Source organism: Lucilia cuprina, chromosome 5, assembly GCF_022045245.1.
Source record: "Lucilia cuprina isolate Lc7/37 chromosome 5, ASM2204524v1, whole genome shotgun sequence".
Lineage (NCBI taxonomy): Eukaryota > Metazoa > Arthropoda > Insecta > Diptera > Calliphoridae > Lucilia > Lucilia cuprina.
In genome coordinates this window covers 27456522-27479748 of record NC_060953.1, presented here as the reverse complement: position 1 = coordinate 27479748, position 23227 = coordinate 27456522, and the positions used below count along the sequence as shown (strand labels likewise).

Sequence of the window (23227 nt, the reverse complement as noted above, 5' to 3'; positions counted from 1 at the left end):
TAGGTGTAAATTTTGATACCCTACTGAATACATTGTATGCAAGGCTAGTGTAGCTTATAACATAAACAGAATTAATATACAACCATGTTTGTAAAATTTCACAGTTTAAAATAAAACAAATTCTGGGTTATAAAACAAATCCTAAAACAAATAAATAAAAGGAATAATTAAAAACTTCAATCTTTTAATTGATACTGAGAAAAAATTTACGGTTCAGGTAATGTTCATGGCAAAATTTAATTAGGTAATGAAATATTTTGGGTAAACTTTAATTTGTATACCCTTCACCACTTTTCACTTTTTAGTGTTCCCTTCAAGGGACACTTTAACTGGCGCCCGAGCAGGGACCTTAAAATGCGGTGTCCTAAATCATTTGGATTGTATCATTAAGTAGTGTGTTCTGCGATTCCCAAGGGACCCTCCAGGACCATGAACAATAATTAAATAGAATATGTTCTGCGTTTTCTCCCGTAGGAAACGCAGACATAAAATAATAAAAATAAAAGGTGATACTGCGATTCCTACGGGACCCTCCAGTATTACTAATATAATTAAATAATACAATCCAGGTGAAACATTTTTTCTATTAAAATTGGTGAATGTCTTCTAAGAGTCATTGAGGTTCAACTCCTTGATAGACATTTTTTTGGTAGCATTATTTGTTCTGTTGGTAATTCCATATGGAGATCAAAAAAGGAAAATTTTGCTGTGAAGTCAGTCGTGCCTTAGTAGGTTGAATTCAGTTGATCTGATGCCGACTAAAAAGGACAACACGGCCCTTCCTCAACCACAAAAAGGATGGTCTTAGAATGCCAATCAGGTACCGCCTCCGTTCCCTTAAGAACACGGTCAAAAAATTCTAGAATTTTTTTTTATGAATATTATAAAGTGACAAAATAACGTGAAATACATTGAGTGAAGTGCAATAATGTGAAAAAAGTGACCAATATGGATTAAAAAAAAAATCCAGTGTGCTGCGATCCTGAACCCAGGCCCTCCAGTACATAAAAATGTTAATGTTACCAAATAAAATATAAGTGAGTCCGCTGGTAAAACGTGAAATCTCCAACTTGTCACAACCAGGAAAAATCTTTACAAGTTGTAGTCAACATAAGAACCTGCACAACTAAGTGAAGACGGAAGTAATATTTGTTCCTCTACTGTTAATAAAATGAAAAGTGGAAAAATTCACGGGGTGAGGTAAATCGTGCCTTAGTACGGCAGTATACTGTTCGAAACCGGATAACACGATCCTCCAACCATGACTATAATCAAGAAAAATTGTATAAATTAATAAAAATGTGCACTCACCAAATAAGTATGAAAAAGAAAATTTAAATCTTAAAGAGTCACTGAAAAATATTAAAAATTGTTAATAAATATTGAAAATAACAAAAAATGAAAAAATTACATAATTATTGAAATCTGAGAAACATCTAAAATAAGAAAATTTTTAAAGAAAATAAATTTTTTAATAAAATAAAATTATGAAAATTTTCAAAAGTGCAAAAATCACTTTGTAAAGAATTTAAATGAAAAAGAAAAAAACGTGAAACAATGATATAATAAAAAGAAAATTATAAAGAAAATAAAAATATTCTTAAAATAATAAAAAAACAAGAAAGTTAATTCTAAATACTAAAGTGCATTATTTTACCAGGAATGCTATTGACGTAAGTCATCTACTTGTGCCAAAATAAAACCAAGAATAAAAAGGATCTGTGCATACAATACATATATCAACAATATATACAAGGCAGCTTAATTGAAGAAAAGTGCAAATAAAACCAAGTGGTGAGTCTTAAATTTTTTCTTATTATTTTATTATGGATTCGTTAACACAATCGGTGACTGAATTGTCAGTGGGCACCTGACAACTTGCGATCTTACCTTTACGGAGCAAAAATGATAAAAATATATACAGATCATCAACCACTGACTTTTGCCTTGGAAAACAGAAATCACAACGCCAAGTTAAATAGGAAGCTAGAATTGAAAAGTACAACCACGAATTGACTTACAAGCCTGGTAAATTAAATGTTGTGGCAGATGCTCTTTCTAGACTGCGGACTACAATAAACATGCCGAATTCCTCCGATACAGACACTGCATCGGAAGGAAATTCGGACACAATTACTGCAAATGAGCGAAACTCAGATACGATCACTGCCAGCGAAGTAGAATCTTCTGGCACTACAATGCATAGCGCAGAACAAGATGCTACGGACTTGATACCTCATGTGGAAGCTCCATTAAGTGTCTTTAAAAACCAACTTGTCATCAGGGAAGGTAAGGAACTTTACTGTCATGAAAATCTTCAACCTGGGTACAATCGCCACTACATTACTTTAAAAAAAAATCGATACACAACCGATAATAGACATCGCCGAACCTTTTATAAAATGTTTATTTATCATATTTTTACATCATCAAAAAGTTATAAAAATGCTGAAAATTTGTTTACAGAAGTTATCATACATCCTGGCTGTACCATAAAATTCCGATGTACATAACTACAAAACGCCTTTTTAACTGTTCGTTTTTTTGGCTGATTTGAAAAACAGTTAACCAGAAAGTGATTAAAAAGCTAAGAAAAGTGAAACATTTAAATAAAATTATGTAGTTTCGACTATAAATCTTTGATCTCATTTGTAACATTGAAATTTTATAGGTCCTTATTCTCAAACGATCTAGACATGTCTGTCTGTCAGTCAGACTCTTAAAAGAACGATAGGACCTAATCTTTTGTTGCAGATTGATTGGTATTCAAAATGGACAAAATCGGTTTACATATAGAACCAGCCGGACTTGCTTTCCATGACCACCCCTCTCAGTGAGGGGAGAGTAGCCGTGGAAAGCGTCTGATAGCCGTCCCAAAGGGAAACAGACGCTACCAGACATGACAAACTTTAATATGAGACGGTAAATAGCTCTCATAATCCTGGGTATTGTAGGTATACATGGAGGCATAAAGGAGCTTCAATAATGGTCTGGAATCTAAAAATTTTGAAAACATACCGATTATTGTATAATTTTGAAGTATTCCAACTCGAAAATGGCCAAAAACACAACATAAATGTTGACAGTTAATAGGTAGGTGTCATAAAATGTTCACAACAACTCGATCTCCTGATCAGAACCCCAATTTTATAATTTTGGATCATTGGAGAGCTATTCACATAATAAGATAAACTAACGCATAAAATACCCATGGAACAGCATTTCAAAGGTTCAAGTAATGCTCCTAAAAAATATGGATATGCTAAGAATTATTATGTTAAAAATTTATTTTAAAAAAATTTATGAAGAAGTTGCTTTAGTTTTTGCCAATTCAAATCTCGTATAAATTTATTTTTGTGTTTTTATATCATATTTAACAAAAAAATGATTTTTTACTATTTTTTAAAGCCCAACTATAACGTGCATAAGCTAGCTTAAGGAAATGTCAAAACCGAACGAAAATTACCACAAGTAAGAGGCGAAAGAATTCACGAATGCTCCTTAACTTAAAATAACTATTTGTGTCCAATGAACAATGAACTGATTTCATATGGAATGTGCGTCGCTCTTTGCTTAGGCAACTTTCGAATCTCTTTTAAGTACATTATAGTTTGTCATATAAGTTTTATATACTAGTGTACGCATATTATAGTTAGGCCTTTAGTTAGTAATATACAGTGCATAAAACAAAAGGCAATTTTAAAATTTCTTCATCATGGAATAATTTGTAAGCAATTCTTCATCAATGCAATATCAGTTTTAGGCACTAGTATATATTCTTGCTTTAAATCACGTAAATAACTCTTGATCTAAACGAGTATCAATCGAATAATTTTCGCTAGAAAACAGAAAGAGTTTAGTTGTACTAATTTTTAATACGAGGCTGTCTGATATATCTGATATTGAACTATACACTATCAAAATTGACCTATAACCTTTTGAAAGTAAAATATTTTATACAAACGATTTTAAAGGCAATATCCTTTGGCATTTAAATTAAATCAATAATTTAATTAACTTATGTGCTGTTGCTACACGTAAATATATACTTGATAATATGTGTCTGTCCACCACTTCTTTAAACTACAGGCAAATACCGGTATAACGAATGATATGTCAGGCCCTTTCGTTAAATCGAAAAATTCATTATATCGGAATTACATTTTCCAAAAATTTTCAATTAATTTCCTGCTATTTCCTTAACTTAATTTTATTCTTAGATTCAAACTCAATCTAAGAGATAAAATTAAACTCTTAAAAAAACTGAACTTGAGAATTTAAATTATCAACATGAGAAGCAAAAATATCATTAATGTATTTTATAATTTAAATGAAATATATTGTCACCAGGGTTCCAAATATTCATTCACTTAACATTCACGCACATGAAAAACGAAAAATTACTTTGTTTTGTTATCTTCCATTCGTGTACAAAAACAAACAAAAAAGTTTGTTTTATTCATTCTTGCATGATACTATTATTGATGTTTTTTTTATTTTCGCACAATATTGAGATTATAAGAAAAACTTTTTTCATGCACATGCACATTTTTGAGAAATAAAATTTTTGTAAAAATCTCACAACTGAAAGAGCATAAAGTTTTATTTTGCACTAGCATTCTAAAATGAAATGTAAAATTTGTTTATAGTTCTATTGATAAATAAATGTAAAATGTCGAGATTGAGAGTGTTCGTGTTTTTGCATGAAAGAATGAAATAAGTATATGTGCAAAGACTGGTTAAACAACAATTTTGTGTTTTTTATGATGCGTTGGATAAGTATGAAGGGAAAAAAACATTCTCTTGTTCTCTATCACAGAGCTTAAAAATATATTATGCTCTTGCCTACATACCTACATTCTTACATATATATGTATATATGAATATACGTATGTTTATTTCTGGTTTTTTGTCCGGTACTTGTCGTGCTTATTTTTCTTTTTTCTTGCCAAAATTTTGTTTGTTTACTTTATTTTATGTGAAAAGAATACACAGAAGGATACTTCCAAATAAATTAGAGAAGGGTAAACGATAATGTTTTGTTGTTATGCAAACAAAAATATGTTGATCCGCACCGAAATAGGGATGTATTTGTTTATTTCATTTTTAATTTTTTCAATACAAATTGTTTGACAAATTTTTTATGAGTTTCTATTTTATTTTTTATTTAAAATTTTATTAAAATGTTTGTTCATTCCCTCGATCATTTTTGAAGCTAGTCATAATAAGTTAGCAAAAAGTTAACTTGATTTTTAGTTAACTCACAAAATCCTACAGGATATATATGTTGTTTTAATTAAAAAAAAATAATAAACTACCTTTTTGGAGTAAACTTTTACAAAATTTGTTATACAAAACACAAAAAAGAATTTAATTTATTTAATAATAAATTTGGTTTCTTTTCATAATATACCTAAATTCCAATACTTATATAAGACACTGTATATTTAGGTACACAGTTTTTCATTAATCGTTATAAAAACAAATAAAGCAGTACAATTAACTTAAATACCTATAACAACAAATGAAAAACAACACAAAACAAAACATCATTAAAGTAAACCGTTATGACAAAAACACAGACACAAGTTGTGCCTAACAACTAAAAAATCAAAATATTTTTCCACATACATATGTATTGAATGCAAAAGAATGATGAAACATCTTTTGTTTGTGAAAAAATTAAAATGAAAAAAAAAAAATGAGAAAACATTTTTTGTTTTTTTTTCATTTTTGTAAAGTTTGCTACTTTACAAAAACCAAAACACGCACATATGAAAATAAGAAACAAACTACAAAAAGTCCGAACACATATTAGAAAAAACAAAAAACAACATTAATGAGTATATACTTTAATGAGAATGATGAGAAGGCCTCTCAAATTTATACATTTTACATTTTTTACTTCTCAAAATTCATATACGGGAATATGTACCAAAATAAAAAAAAGTTTACATTTAAGAATGCTTAAAACGAAAACAATTCTTAGCTATTCATTTGCAAAAGTGAGCATACAACAAAAAGTTTTTAAAGTACACTCGTGTCAATTTATCATAAATGTTTAAATTTATGTGTTCATAAATAATTTTTGTGAACCCTGATTGTCACCAAGAGAAATTATAATAAACATTTAAGAAAAATTTTATAATTTTGTAACTTATCGTCGCTTATCGTCGTTCATTTAAAAAATAAGCGGACAGGTGTCTGGGAATAAACGGGTAAAAACTGTATTTTGGTACTTTTTGCACCCCATGTATCTTTTAAACCAGTGAACATTCAAACAATATTTTTGACTCCTTCATAACTTGACGAAAAAATAAAAATATAAATTTAGTACTTTTTGGATATTCGGATGTTTAAGGGGTGAAAATTGTACCTATTTTTGGTACTTTTTTCATAAAACATTGATTTTGGTTTATTAACTTTTACATATAAATACATAATAACGGGCTCCTACTACGATGCTGCAACATTTTGGAATATAATTTTTATTTCGTTAATGGGTAGAAAAAAAGTACAAAAAGGGGTAAAAACGGGAAATTTGATTTTATTCAAACACAACGATCCAGTTTAGATAAAATTTTTAGATTTAGAAACACTAAATATGCTAATGAGGTGTTATTTGGAACCCCGGTACCAAGTGATATTTTTTGGTACTTTTTCATTCTCCATCTGGTACCTTTTGAGTTTTCTTTGATATTGAAATCGAAACATGAAATTAATAATAAAAGGACTTTTCGGTACTTTTTCGTTCTACACAGGTATTTTTTTGAGTTTTCTTTAAAATTAAACCTAGAAACATGAAATTAAGCACGTAGAGCCCGGAGTAAATGAGAATCTAAAAAAGGGGCATTTTTGGCACTTCTTCGTTCTTCAAAAGGTACTTTTTGAATTTCCTATAATATTGAACCTAGAAACAAGAAATTAAGTAGAGCCCGAAGTAAATGAGAATCTATAAAAGGGGACTTTTTGGTACTTTTTCGTTTTACAAAAGGTACTTTTTGAGTTTTCTATAAAATTTAACCTAGAAAAATAAAATTAAGCATGTAGAGCCCGGAGTAAATGAGAATCTAAAAAAGGGGCATTTTTGGCACTTCTTCGTTCTTCAAAAGGTACTTTTTGAATTTCCTATAATATTGAACCTAGAAACATGAAATTAAGTATGTAGAGGATAGATTAAGTGAGAACCTATAAAAGGGGACTTTTGGTACTTTTTCGTTCTTCAAAAGGTACTTTTTGGATTTTTGTATAATTTTGAACCTAGAAACGTGAAAAGCCCGGAGTAAGTGACAACCCATAAACAGGGACCTTTTGGTACTTTTTCGTTCTTCAAAAGGTACCTTTTGAAATTTCCATAATATTGAACCTAGAAACATGAAATTATGTATGTAGAGCCCGGATTATGTGGGAACCTATAAAGGGGACTTTTTGGTACTTTTTCGTTCTTCAAAGGGTACTTTTTGAAATTTCGATAATATTGAACCTAGAAACATAAAATTAAGCATGTAGAACCCAGATTATGTGAGAGCCTATAAAAGGGGACTTTATGATACTTTTTCTTTCTTTAAAAAGTATTTTTTGAATTTTCTATAATATTGAACCTAGAAACATGTAATTATGTATGTATAGCCCGGATTAAGTGAGAACCCATAAAGGGGGACTTTTTGGTACCTTTCTGTTCTTCGCCTGGTAGTTTTTGAAATTTCTATAATACTGAACCTAGAAACATGTAATGAAGTAAGTAGGGCCCGGATTAAGTGACAACCCATAAAAGGGCACTTTTTGGTACTTTCGTTCTTCAAAAAGTACTTTTTGAAATTTCTATAATGTTGAATCTAGAAACATGAAATTAAACACGTAGAGCCTGGATTATGTGAGAACCTTTAAAAGAGGACTTTTTGGTACTTTTTCGTTCTTTAAGAGGTACTTTCTGAATTTTCTACAATATTGAACTAGAAACATGTAATTAAGTATGAATGGCCCGGCTTAAGTGAGAACCCATAAAAGAGAACTTTTTCGTTCTTCAAAAGGTACTTTTTGAAATTTCTATAATTTTGAATCCAGAAACATGAAATTAAGCATGTATGTCCCGGATTAAGTGAGAACCTATAGGGACTTTTTGGTACTTTTTCGTTCTTCAAAAGGTACTTTTTGAAATTTCTATAACATTGAACCTAGAAGCGTGAAATTAAGCATATAAAGACCGTAGTAAATGATAACCTATAGAAGGGGACTTTTTAGTATTTTTCCTTCTTCAAAAGGTACTTTTTAAAATTTCTATAATATTGAACCTAGAAACGTGAAATTAAGCATATAGAGACCGTAGTAAATGAGAACCTATGGAAGGGGAATTTTTAGTATTTTTCGTTCTTCAAAAGGTATTTTTTAAAATTTCTATAAATATTGAACCTAGAAACGTGAAATTAAGCATATAGAGACCGTAGTAAATGATGACCAATGAAAGGGGAGTTTTGGGTACTTTTTCGCTCTTCAAAAAGTATTTCTTGAAATTTCTATAATATTGAACATAGAAACATGAAATTAAGTATGTAGAGCCAGGATTAATTGGGAACCCATAAAGGGGGCTTTTTGGTACTTTTTCGTTCTTCAATAGACATTACAATTAGCGATCTAAAGAAACAAATATTATTAAGAATTAATACATTAAATAAAAACTAATTTAAATTTTAATATATATTTCATTTTCCTTTTTCTATATAAAACAGTTTTAAACCATTATTAAGTTAATAATCTTTTTTGGAGTTCTATATATATAAAATTCTAACGTTACTGACTGACTGATTGACTGATTCATCATCGCACAGCCTAAACGGTTAAAGCAAAAGAGCTGAAATTTGGACAGGGTGTTGAACCTAGAAACATGAAATTAAGCGTTTAGAGCCTGGATTAAGTGAGAACCTATAAAAGGGCACTTTTTGGTACTTTTTCGTTCTTCAAAAAGTACTTTTTGTGTTTTTTTATAATATTGATCCTAGAAACATGAAATTAAGCATGTGGAGCCCGGAGTTAATTAGAATCTATTAAAGTAATCAGGGACTTGAGTGAATGAAAATTTAAACTGGAATATTGTCTGGTACTTTTTGAATTTTCTATAATATTGAACTTAGGAACATGAAATTAATAAAATAGGTCCTTTGGTACTTTTTCGTACTTCACTGGTACTGGTACTTTTAGAGCTTTCTAAAATATTGAATATATAAACATAAAATTAAACACGCAGTATCCCAATTGAACGAAAATTGAAAAAGCATACTCTGGTACTTTTTTGTTCTTTTACTAATACTTTTCGAATTTCCTATAATATTGAACCTAAAAACATTAAATTGGAAATTTTGTTGGAGCCACTTTAGTGCCAATATGATTATTTAGTATAAAAAGTGGTCGGACTAACGTTAGGTAGAGTGGCACCTCCCATACAAATTAAATACAAAAATTCGTTAATCTTGGAAACTATTACAGTTAGGGACTTAAAATTTTGCACGAATAACTTTAACATCCATGTTAAAATTTTGCGTAATAAATTGGAGGACTACCCATGGAGCGGCAGCTCCCATATTACTTAAATACAAAAATTCGTTTTTTTGAGGTAATATAACAGTTAGAGTCCTCAAATTTTGTAGGAGCCACTTTACTGTCAATATGATTATTTAGGATAAAAAGTGCTCGGACTAGCGCTAAATTAAATACAAAAATTCGTTTATCTTGGAAACTATTACAGTTAGAATCTTAAAATTTTGCACGAATAATTTTAACATAAATATTTTGGGTATTAAATTGGCAGACTACCCATGAGGGGTTGTCAGATCTCCCATCGGACGCGTCCCAAACCGGTAAGCACGGGCGGAGGAAATGTAGACGACGACACTAACCCTGACAGTCAAATGGTTGCCCAATCAAGCACAGAACTGCTTGGGAATCTATTTGACAGCCAAGGCAAAGTAATTGACGAAGACGAGCTTCTGCTAAAGCAGCTTCGGCAGCATTACACCTTCGCCTTGGATATCAAGGGGAGGATATAGCATTGATCCAAGAGCCGTGGACCCATATCGGCAACATATTTGGAATCAATGTAAAATGCTATAAATTACTATACGCAAAAGACACAGGTAATATTAGATCTTGCATACTTGCTAAAAGCACCTTAAATATCTTCGTTTTATCTGATTACAGTGATGAAGATACAGTAACTGCAGCATGGGAAATGCGGGAATCCACAATATGGATCCTCTCCTGCTATATGGCGCACGACCCCCCGCCAAGTAACACGGTCGTCAGGGTAGTAAGTGCAGCAAACGGTAAACGCATCCCTGTTATAATAGGCGTAGATGCAAACGCCCACCATACAATATGGGGTAGCACAAACATCAATACACGAGGTGAGTTCGTACTAGACTTCATTTTAAACCATAATCTTGAAGTAGAAATTAGAGGTTCAGAACCTAGATTTGTAGTTGCAAATAGACAAGAGGTACTGGACATAACGCTTGTAAATACAAGTCACTCTCACATAATCCAAGATTGGAAAGTATCGGAAGACTGTTCCTTTTCAGATCATAGATATTTCGTATTCTTGATAGAGAAAATACAGGAATGGAAACCCCCCTTTCTAAACAGAAGAAAGACAAGATGGGAAGAACAAAGTCGATCCTGGCACGTCTACTTCAAACTATTCCAGAAATACACGATACAGCAGATATTGACAGAGCCGTGGATAAACTTACAAGCTCTTTTAATCAAGCAACTAGAACAACGTGCAAACCTTCGGTACCAAAGGGTAAGGGCAAACCTCTTGGTGGTCGCCGGAATCCCTACAAGAATTAGTGGACACTCATTTCCCATGTAACTTACTATTGGATACAACAATGGAAAGACCACGAACATATTGTCAGACCCCGGTCGGAATAAACATAGACGAGGGCATGATAAAACGGGCAATAAACAGCTTCAACCCATATAAGTCACCGGGCCCGGATGGCATATTTCCAGCTGACCTGCAATATAATGCAGAATTTATTATACCATGGCTATTGGGATATTTCAAGCCTGCCTTACTTGGTCCTACGTACCGAAACAATGGACCAAATGTAATGTGGCGTTTATCCAAAGGAGGAAAAACAACGCATACTAAAACGAAGGATTATAGGCCCATAAGTCTATCATCGTTTCTTCTTAAAACTCTAGAGAGAATTATTGACGTCCACAATCGTCAATAGATCCAATGCTCTTATCACCCTCACAACATGCCTACACCAAAGGCAAATCAGTTGAGACGGCCTTACACTCGTTAATGGGATATATAGAAAAATACCTAGAATTTGGGGAATACACGTTAGTGGCCTTTCTGGACATAGAAGAAGCCATTAAAAATGTAAAACCTGACATCATCATATCAGCTCTAGAAGGGCTTGGCATTGATACATCAACGATTGGATTCATAAATGACCTTCTTCAATACAAGATCATCTGTTCTAATATGGGAATGGCATGTATTCAAAGAATGGCAGTTAGGCGAACACCTCAAGGTGGAGTCTTATCACCACTTTTATGGTCCATAAACAGCCTACTCGAGAAATTGGACACCAAAAGATACAAGACTGTCGCATACGCGGATGACCTTGCGGTAGCAGTATCAGGTTTCCATCTGAACACGATATCTCAAAAACTCGAATCAGCACTCAACTTATTAAGCCAGTGGAGCGTTGACAGTGGTTTGAGCGAGAACCCTAGTAAAACTGAACTTGTACTCTACTAGGAAATACAAAATCGATAATTTTGCCATATCTCGACTAAACGGGGTCGTACTCTCACTTTCAGATAGGGCAAAATACTTGGGGTGATACTTGATAGTAGACTATCATGGAAACACAACATCACAGCCAGGATGAACAAAGCCTTAATGGCAATGTATGTATATAAGCAAAAAAGTCATAGGCAAGAGATGGGGACTAAATCCCAAACTGGTAAACTGGATACATGAGGCGGTTATTAAACCTATTCTCTTTTACGGGGCAGTTGTATGGTGTAAAGTACTTGACACTAAATCAAGTTGTACACTTCTGGACAAGGTACTAAGAAAGACTGCAATCCTTATAACAGGAGCACTGCGAACAACATCGACCAAATCTCTATTCGCAATGCTTAATTGGATCCCAACTGATCTGGCAGCCAGAAAACTGGTAGAATCAATTCTATAAATGCTTGGACGTACATGCCATACGGTCATGCGAGTGTTATAGAGGAATCATCTTTTCTTCTAGATAATATTGACTATTGCACACCCAAACCTTTTCTCTACAGGGACTTCGGCTATATCATATCCGTAAACTCTGTACCAGAGAAAGACAGCTCCCCAAGAACCCTCTTGATTTATACGGACGGTTCTAAGAAAGGGGAACGAGTGGGGGGTGTTATTTTCATTCCTGAATTTGGAATTATAATAAATTTTAGGATACAGGATAATTGTAGTCCACTACAGGCTAAACTTTCAGCCATAAAAAGAGCAGCAAATTGGCTCTGGTACTACAGGATATCAAACAGAGATATTCAAATTTGTACCGATAGCCAAGCTGCTATCAAATATCTGATTGGTGTATACACTACATTTTAACTAGTCCAGGAATGCCGGGCATCCTTAAACAGGATGGCGAGACATTCAACAATCGTGCTCAGATGGGTATTGGGACACAGGGGTTTGACCGGCAACTGTATTGCTGATGAGTTAGCGAAAATAGGAGCATCAATGTCCGATAGGGACATAGACATCTTTTGCTGAATACCGCTAAAAGTTTGAAAAAACCTAATAGAAGGAAAATTGTATGAACTTTCACAGATAAGATGGCGTAATGAACCAACTTACATCAGCACAAGGAAGATATGGCCAAGTCTGGACAGTAAACGCACGTCATATCTTCTGCAACTAAACCGTCCTCACATCAGAAACCTTGTTGCTGTCATTACGGTACATAGCTTATTTGGAAACCATGCAAGAAGGCTTGGTATTTCCCATAACGACTTTTGTAGAAGTTGTCAAGATGAAGAGGAGGAAGAATCTATTGAACATCTTCTCTGTCAATGCCCTGCGCTAGCAAGCACACGATTCGAATATTTAGGGAAGAGAGCATTGGATGATTTGTCAGAACTATCCAGGTTAAGACTGGATAATATTAATGCATTCCGATCATAAAACTCCTACTCTTTCTCAGATATCTGCTATTATCTTTACAGGTATCACAAAGGGGCCAATAGGACCCAAATGTGCGTCTTTGCAGTCTGAATACCTAACCTAACCTATGAGGGGCGGTACCACCCATATTAATTAAACAAAAAAATTGTTTATCTGGGAAACTAAATTCTTAAAATTTTGCACGAAGAACTTTAATATTCATCTGAAAATGTTTAAGAAAAAAAAACGGACTTTCATCTGGGGGGCCCCAACATGAATAAAATGGAAAAATTCGTATATTTGAGAAACTATTAGAGCTAGAATCTTTAAATTTTACTTGAAGAATTTTGAAATTCATCTGAACATTTAGGGTTTAACGAGCGAACTTATAATGGGGACTTGACATCTCCCATATGAATTAAATACAAAATATTGTTTATAAAAAATATAGAACTAGATTCATCAAATTTTGCATAAATTACTTTAATATTCATCTGAACATTTTGGATGTAAAAGGACGGACTGAGCTTGAAGCCCCAACATGAATTAAATAGAAAAATCGTATATATAAGAAACTATTAGAGCTAGAATCTTTATTATTTTATTTTATATGAATAACTTTGACATTCATGTGAACATTTAGAAAATAACGGGCGGATTTTCAATGGGGGCCTGGCACCACATATGTGAATTAAATACAAAATTTCGATTATCTTAAAACTGTTAGATAATACAATTTTTTTATAGATAGATAGAAATAGGCGAACTTGCAATAATTTGCTTGGCATCTCTCATATGTAACATATTGTTAATCTGGAAAACTATTGTGGTTAGAATTTTCAAAATCGTTAAGTGGGTTTTTTATTTATACTAGAGGGTAAAACAAAAAATATTGTATATCCCAAGGCATTATAATAAGAATTATTCTAAAAAAGTATATATTAAATTTTAGCAAGTAAGAAATAAATAAATCTTTAATGTATTATTTGAAAATATTGTCACGAAGAGAAATTATAATAAACCTTTAAAAAAAAATATAATTTAGTAACTAAATAAATAATTTTTTTATTTATAATTGTTTAATCAAGTTTTTGACATTAACAATATCAATATAAAGCCAAGCTGGATTTTTACGGTATTTATACCAAAACAAAGTTCCATACTAGCCTTGTTAACCATCATGAAAAATTTATAATTATAGGGCCTTATTGGACCCTAGCCCCTATAACTATCAAAAAAAGTGTCTTAAATGTCAAAATTTGTCTTAAATGTCCACATTTTTTTTCAACAATAAATCTTTATTATAAAAACTAAATGACATTTTATTATATGGTCGGCCTCGCCCGACTATAATTTCTTACTTGTTTTTCTTTTTATTCGTTAATCGCGTATAAAATTTTTTAAGCGTTCGCTATATAATGTAGTTAATGTTAAAAATTTGGCTGTTCGTTATATCGGATTTTCGCTAAAGTGAGATTAGTTATACCGGAATTGTTTTTATGTGTTAATATTTGTTTAAGAAGAAAATTAGGAAAGATAATTCCATTTTCGTTCGGAATGGAATTCTGTGACAGGCCTGTATGTGGGATTTTCAGTACTTTCAAAGTTTTAAGTAACTATGTAGGGTAGAAGGGGGATCATATGCCATAGGGGCACATCTGTCAATTCGAATAACTTCAAAACCTAGTAATCGATTTTATCGCATTATCAAATTTTGTTTTGTTTATCGATTATCTACCATCCCTGAAAATTTGAAACATTAACTTTACATTTGATGGGAGGCAGACATGATTAATTGGTTTTCAAAGGGCTGTAAAAATATTTTACTGTGTGAACTTTTTGTGCTAACTTTTTTAGTTTAGAAAAACCAAGAAAAAATTAAGAATATATATTGTTAGGCCGCCTCAAAAAAGGTGGCGTATGGTCCCCCTTCTACCCTATACATATTTTTACTAAAATTTATCATATTTTTGAATTTTAAAATTGAAATATTTTTATATTTTTTCCGATGAAAAAGTTTTTGATTTGATTGACACTTTCAAATCATAATATGTGTAGAAAACTTTAATCGAAGATGCCAAATCCAAAAAATAATGTATGGCCGTTTTAATATGGATTATATATACATAGAAACACTTTCGAAATTGACTTTTGTCAAAAAACCTATCCCACCATATCACCTTGTAATTTATAGCGTAATGCAATAAGGTAGGTCTTTGAGAAATAATCTTTGTATTTGAATTTGTTACTAAGTATGTACTGAATATTTGTGAAAATTGTGTTGTAAATTTTATGAACTGAAGATATAGGGAAAATCAATCAGCCTAACAATAGTGGGAATTAAATTCGCATTATCTGATTATGATTTCGCTGGTTAATAGATAAAAATAATTACTTACGTACATTTAATTGTATTATCATTAATTAAACAAATATTTATTATAATAGTTGTGTTTTATTACTATCAAGGACTGTTAACGCTCAAAGTTAGCAACAAAATGAACATTTTCAGACTTGGCATCATTCTACAGAAAAAATCTTGAATTTATTTAGATTTCCTTTTGTAATTTCCTTTAATTTAAATTTAATTTTATAACATTTCTTTATTATTTGACATGAAGACATTGATGTTTGTATTTTTATATTTGAATTGGTAGCACTTTTATCGACGTTAAAATTAATTTATATATTTTTACACATTAACTCCTAACGATTATAAATTTTAAATTTATTTGAAATTACATTTGTATGTTAGCAACAAAACACAACTATTGTTAAATTTATTATTTCTTAATTTCACCATAACAAATATATTACATAAAATATTTTATACAAAGTTTTCTATTTTGTTTTTATATATCATACATATCGTTATGTTATTAAAATTCAAAATGTTGCCACTGAAAGTTCGCGTTCATCGTAGACAGCTTTAGCATAATTTATCTGTAATTATAAAAAATATCCCATATTAAAAACAAATTAATATTAATTTTTTTATTTATAAAAAAGGGCTCAAACTATAATTTATACTTTAATTCTCATTTAAAAAAAGTTTTGTTTCATTACACCGTCCAACACCATTTTTCACACACGATCCAAACCATATACATACGAAAGCACATCATTTATATGGTATAACTGCGTACTCAGTTTTTCATTTTCTGATCGTTTGTCCTTTTTAAAGGACTTTAAAATTTGAGGTGCATACAATTTTCAAAAATTTTTATAAAATATTTTTAGCCACCCTATTATAACAATATGGGTATCAAACTGTTTTATTTTTTAAGAATAAAAAGATGTAAAAAATTTCCTTATAAAAGTTTATCCTTTATTATCCTTGAAATTTTATACAAAAAATATTCATAATAAGAACATTAGAATGGAGTACAAAAGTCTGAAGTTTGGTCTTCATAGCTACATTTGTTTAATTTTTATAATTTTTTTTAAATATCTCAATAAATTAATTAATAAATTTTTCCCCTCTGAAATTTTCAAAATCCTTTTTTTGTTAAAATATTATGTAGAAAAACTAGAAATTTTATATTGTGGAACCGAGTTTCTTTATCTCTATGATAAAAAGTTAAAAAAGTGGAAACTTTAAAGAATATGAAAGGATAAAAATCGATTAAGGATATCTTGCATTTTTTATCTTTTCATGTTAAAACTCCCTTCTGGGAAAGTACATTTTCCTTTTTAGTTTAACATAATTATTCCGAACTCTATAGTTATTCTAAATTCTAAATATCTTTTAAAAATACCGTTGACCTCCCAATAATGTTATCAAAGTAGTTTATTATATAGTTTTCATTAAAAAATATAACAGGGCGAAGGTATATCATGTGCAATTAGTAAACCACTAAGTATATACATAAATATTTAAACAAGTTAGGAAAGTATAGCTGGGCTGGGCCGAGCATATCATTTATATTTTACATTATATATTTTACATTTATAATAATATTGCGCTTATCATATTATCCTGAAGTGGATTTTAGAATTTGGAACATGCATGTTTTAATCACTAAACCGTCATAATCATACGAAATAAAATTTTATATATTTTAAGGCCTGTTATCTCAACCACCGGTTATGTTTAATTGGTCGATATTTTGTCTGAAAACTGTCAATTTAACGTTAGGATAAAAAATTAACAGACATTGGGATAATGGGGGTAGGTAATTGGTATAAATAATAAATTAAATTAAACAAAATATTCTCAACAAAATTTTTTTAATTTGAATACATCTTAACTTTTAATTTTTTTACAAAGAACTAATAAAGATAAAGACATGAAATTTGGAAGTCTGCAACTCCATATTTGTAAATATAACATATATTTTTTTCTAAAAAACTGACTATAGAAAATAAGGATATTAAAGGATTAAAATTTAAAAGGACATTTTTTCAGTTTTTTTACTCTAACATTTTAAAACTATTTTATTTTGACCTACTAGACCAAACCAAATTTAAGCTAAATATAATTATACTTACTCTTCCTTTTAAACTTTAAAGTCCTTTTAAAGGAAAAAACGATCAGAAAATAAAAAACCTAAAATGTAGTTTAACTACATCAAGTATGTAGTTTCCAACGTATATGGTCTTGCTCATGTGTGCAACAATTTTTCCCAATTTGTTGTACGGTGTTATACACAACACTAAAATATTTAAAACATTCATGACAAAATGAGAATAATATAAATATGAGAATAATATAAATATAAAAATTTTGTGGTTTTTATACATAAAAAATAAAATTTCCATTCATTGGATTTAAATTTAAAAATTGATTGAAGAATCCTACAAATCTAAATGTGGACTACTATATGTTGCCACGTCCAAAATATGTATACCTAATGCGTTTTTATAATAAATTTCAATAACATATTAAAGGAAAACTTGCATATATATTCTACCAAATAAAACCATATTTTTGTAGTTTAAATATCTGTCAAAAAAATAACTCTATTGCTATTATCATAATGTATAATTTGCTTTGATCAACGAATTCTTTTAGAAAATGTGATGATTTTAAGTTTAAATTCCGAAAAAAGATTAAAATCTAAGTTATCAAAATTATTTATGCAACATATTTTTCAAAATTATTTGAACTTTTTAAAAGTAAATACAACGTTTTTTGGCCCCTACATAAATCTTCATTAAAATCTACGTACGTTTGGACCTGCAAACTTACAATATGATATTTTCATTCCTGACAGTAAATTAAGTGCATTTCCTACATATCTATTTGATACGAAAATGTTTAATTTTAACCCATAAACAGATGCAACTAATTGTTTAAATGACCGTTTCTTAAAGTTGGTGTTACTGATGAGACAAACCGTTGAAAATACTATCATATTTAAATAATAGTAAGTTGAGTTCTTCAACTTTTAATTTTTTTGCTCACTCTCCCACAAGTTTAAATTAAGCCCTATGTTTAACAATATGTCAATTCCTCCTGCAATCACATTTCATGAACAGCTTGTGGTATTCCTGTCTATCACTATTCCATTGTAATCTATATTCAACCTACATCTTTATATCCCAACAAAAAACTAACTTCTAATGAATCGAAAAAGATGTAGAATTTATTTCATTACAAATTCATTACTTCTGAAGTCATACTCATGAATTAATTGTTATGTTATTTTTTTTGATAGTTATTTGAACGTGAAGTTGTAATCCTTTACTGTTGTTAAAAGGAATCAGAAAAGTTTAAACCCCTTAAAATATTTTCAATAGGGCTGTATAAATTGAGTTTGAAAAGTTATTATTTCTTCAACAAATTATCCAAATTTGTTTTCAATTGTCTTTAATTGACATTGAAAAAAATATATTACTATCTCAAAAACGCAATTTCGACCAATTATATATTTTAGACCTTATACAAAACGGGAAGATTTACAAAATCTGTTATGTCGTCCGAAAGTTCCATATCAGTTGAAATAAATGCCAAATAAGAGTTTTTGTAATATCGAAACATGGTGACATGAAGGGTTTTATTAAATAAATTTAGGTATTTTCCCGCTCAAATAATGTCAAAAATGGGATTTTCATACCACGTATTTTAAATTTCCCTTTTCTCCCCTCTGGATGCGAGCCCGATTTAAATTTAAACTTTAATAATCGTTTTTTTAATAGTTGTATTTTATAAATTCCTTAAGTTAAAGAACCAGATTTATTGTTCATATTAACCATACGTACATAACTAATTTTGGCGACATTTTAAATATACTCTTTGGGGAAAATGCTAATATGACTTTTAATGTTTTTGAAAATGTACATACAATGTTGCATCCCCTAACAAAAAAACATTGTAACTTTAAACAAAAACGTTGTCAAAACGACATAGGCCCATAATTAAAGATACGACAGTAACTATAAATTCTCTGATATTTTCTATTGTTTTTATTTTTTGTTGCCTATTTACATGTTTTTTTATAAGATGTATGAAAATATTTTTAAAGTATAGTAATGCTGTTGAGAGAATGAGTACCTAAAAATAAACGCTCTCAAATTTTTACAAGATCTGGGAGATAATGGTGTGAACCTCTACGCTCTCAAATTTTTACAAGCGCATCCTACCAATTAAAAAAAATCCAATTTATATAAAAAAAGAGCGCTACTAGTTACAATTTGTTGATCGTATGTATTTTTTTTGCATATATCTTTGATACTTTTAGATTTTACTGTTTTAAGCAGCTACCCAGCAGTTCGACAAAGAGTCAATGCATACGAAAAAGACAGTAATTTCCACTAATAGTTAACCACCTGGATGATTGTAATTCGTATGTTTTGGATCTTTCGTCACGAATGTGCCCTTTGTAATTGAGAATGAAGACAGTTGTCACTTTAGTTTCCTCTTTGTAAGCGGGAGCGCAGACAGTCGTCTCTTTACTGTCCTCAAGTAACCTAGAGATTATACTCTTAAAAGTTGTTTTTTTACTTCCGAAAGTAGTTATTTTACCCATCTTTTGGAGAAACGATTATTACTTTCTACTGATATGCCACCATCTGGTTGACTCAAATTTATATCCTTCGGGTAAATCGTCACATTATTTTCCCATAGTATTCTAGAGAGTAGACACTTGAAATTTTTAAATTTTAGTTCCATTAATATCTTACTACCTGGCTGACTCCAATTCGTATGTTTTTGGTCTATTGTCACAAATAAACTCTTTGTAATCGAGAATGAAGACAGTCGTCACTTTAGTGTACCCTTTGTAAGCGAGACTTTTGGTATCGACGGGCAATCGTCTCTTTACTGTCTCTTTGTAGGGTGTAGAGTGACGATTGACTTCCTCGTAGGACAAGCCCATACTAAAATGGTCGTTCACCTAGGTAGTCAGGTGGCTAGGGGCCACCACAATTGATAAGTTAAGTGGTCAGTTCGGGACTGTCCTGTCGAACTGCTGGGTAATTTGTAAAAGCATTTGTTATAGAATAATCTATATATACACCCTCTTTTCAAACTAACTAATTAACACTTCATTTGAAAAGAAATGCGCCTCTTTGAACCCCCTTCTACCCTAGTCTGAAAATTTTAATTTTTAATCAGTATTTCGAAGGAATAATTAAAAGAAATAAAAAATAAATTAATACTTACACATCTTGAGGCTCTTTCAGCAATATCTTCAGTTTGACATCTGACTCTTGGCCTCGTAATCTTGGGAACATTTGTTGATATCTCAATATAATAACTAGGTAGTACTTTGTTTGATATAGTCGTATTAGTTGTAATTGGATGACAGGATAAAACTTCACTTAAATGACATTCAAACATAATAGCAGGATCCTCTTCGCATCTTGAAAAAATTCTGACATATTCTGTCGATACCAAAAGTCTTAATTGTGCTTCTTTATCATTGCAAAGATTTGGCTCATAAAATATAAGTTTTTCTCCAAAATTTCGTCGATTTATTATATAAAGATACTGCTGACCTTTACTTTGTCGATAGGAATAGAAAGGTAAAAGTCCACCTGGTGCTCCAGTTACACATCGTGGCAAACGTTTCCGATCTGGCAGATAATGGTGTGAACCTCTACTTGTTTCTCTAACAGCGGTAGCGGTTTCAGAAGCTAAATCCAGAACACCAATCAATGGTTTGGTAACCGTACCCACAATGCCTTTGCCGAGGCCACTAAAAAATCCAGGTAGGCCATCAGACTGAGCACCAACATAAGTATGTCGAACAATGCTCGTGACTCCACCAAGCAATCCAAAACCAAAACCTTTTAAACCAGCAGCTAAATGACTTCCCGATGTAGGATGTGCTACTTCCAAAATTTTTTGTCTTGTTTCATTATCGTGTTCATCTAAAACGACTCTCCCAAGGCTATCTGATAAGGTTTCCGTTAACTTTGCAGTGGAGTTTGATATACCGTGTGTAACATTTTTAACTAAACTTTTGACTGATCCCTCAAAAATGAGACCAGATACTCCTTCCGATAAATCATTTGCAAATCCCAAAGGATTTCCCAAAAAATCAACGCTTCCTAAAATAGCTGCCGCATGCCACTTTAACTGATTTATATAATGAGCTTTAAGTGCCTTCGCATACACTTCTAATGTTTCAAAATGATGTCTATCCGAAAACTTATCAAATTCTATAATAGCATCTTCGAACTTAATAAGGGTTAATCCCAAGGATTTCTTTATTTCTACTAGCTCAGTACTTAATTTAGGAGCTGTTAAAACGCTTAGTCGTACCTGAAATAGATATCATGAATTAATTAGGTTGGATATAAAGGTTATAACTAAAATTAAGCCCTATCAATACATAGTGTGATTTAAATTTTTTAAAATTGAAATGTGTTTCTATTAATTCTAGACTAATTCATGATTTATAAACAAGTAAATATTTTATAAATAAATAAATAAGAACAACATCTTCCGGTATTGCTGCTCCGTATCTTATTGGTTCGTGCCGGATTCGAAATAAATCCCGGACCATAGTACTGTTCAGTTTGCCAGAACCGGTTGTACAATATGTCCAACCAATTAAGGTGCAACGCATGTTTGGGCTGGTGTCACCTCAGAAACTGCTCTGGACTAAACCATCATCGGGAGTGGTCGGAGACATCGACGAAACTAAAAACTGCGCACGTCTTTTCCAGTTTTTAACATCTGGACGGATTGAAAAAGTAACTGACAATTTTATGTTTTCGAAAACCTATAATTCTCTGCTATTTCCATAACATACATTTATTTGTTAGATATAAGTTCAATCTTAAAAATCTTAGGAAAAGTTGAACGTATGAATCGATAACTGAGATTCATGCTGATAATTTAAATAACTTGAAAACTTTTAAAGTTATGGCAAATTCCCCAGGCCATTAATGTGTCTCATAACACATGAATTCGAAATGTGACCAAAAAAATATATTTTTTTTATATTAAAAAAAAACATTTTGTTATATCTATATTACTCGGAGTTTAGTTTTTGTCTTTATAAGATAATGCAAACTTGGCCAAAAAAGTTTGATTTTTCCAACGTTTTTAATCTTTGTTAAACAAATTTTACAATTTTTAGGAGATCTCATGGGAATTTATAGATAAATATTTTAGAGAATATGTATTAATTCTTCACTTTGGTATTTTAATTAAAGTATTTTCCGAGTATTATAGTCCAGATAATATAAAATATATATACAAAGTTTCATTAAAATCGGACATTTTTAACCCGTCAACTGTGGAGTTCAAAAGTCAAATTTTGTAATATTTGGGAATTCTCAATGTATCATATCGAAATAATATTTATTTGTGGGCGATATTTACCAAAAGTATAAAAAATTCCATTTTTAACCCTTTTTTACTATGGAGTTAACTTGATGTGAACATTTTTAAAAGAAAATTCCATTTCGTTTCAATGCTTTACGATTGTGTGTATTCTGAATTTCGATCGTAATTATGTTTTTGTAAGTTGTTGTTTATGTGGCGGAAAGTCGAATCGAAATGCAGAATATCAAAGTTGCCAAACGAAGAAAATTTCGATTCAAATTGAAATGCAGAATAGTGGAAAATGCTATATTATCTAAATGGAT

At 30.9% G+C, this 23227-nt stretch overlaps 1 protein-coding gene across 1 annotated transcript in view; it reads right to left on the bottom strand.

Moving 5' to 3' along the window:
* Nucleotides 1-15954: 15954 nt before the first annotated feature.
* The window catches only part of LOC124420343 (vacuolar protein sorting-associated protein 13D-like), a 38991-nt gene continuing 31718 nt past the window's right edge, over nt 15955-23227 (bottom strand). The window contains exons 3-4 of the mRNA XM_046952827.1: nt 20790-21893; nt 15955-16126 (exon numbers count right to left, since the gene is read on the bottom strand). Of these exons, the coding sequence (XP_046808783.1) occupies nt 16070-16126; nt 20790-21893 (1161 nt within the window). The 3' untranslated portion in view covers nt 15955-16069. The remainder of the gene's footprint in view (nt 16127-20789; nt 21894-23227) is intronic.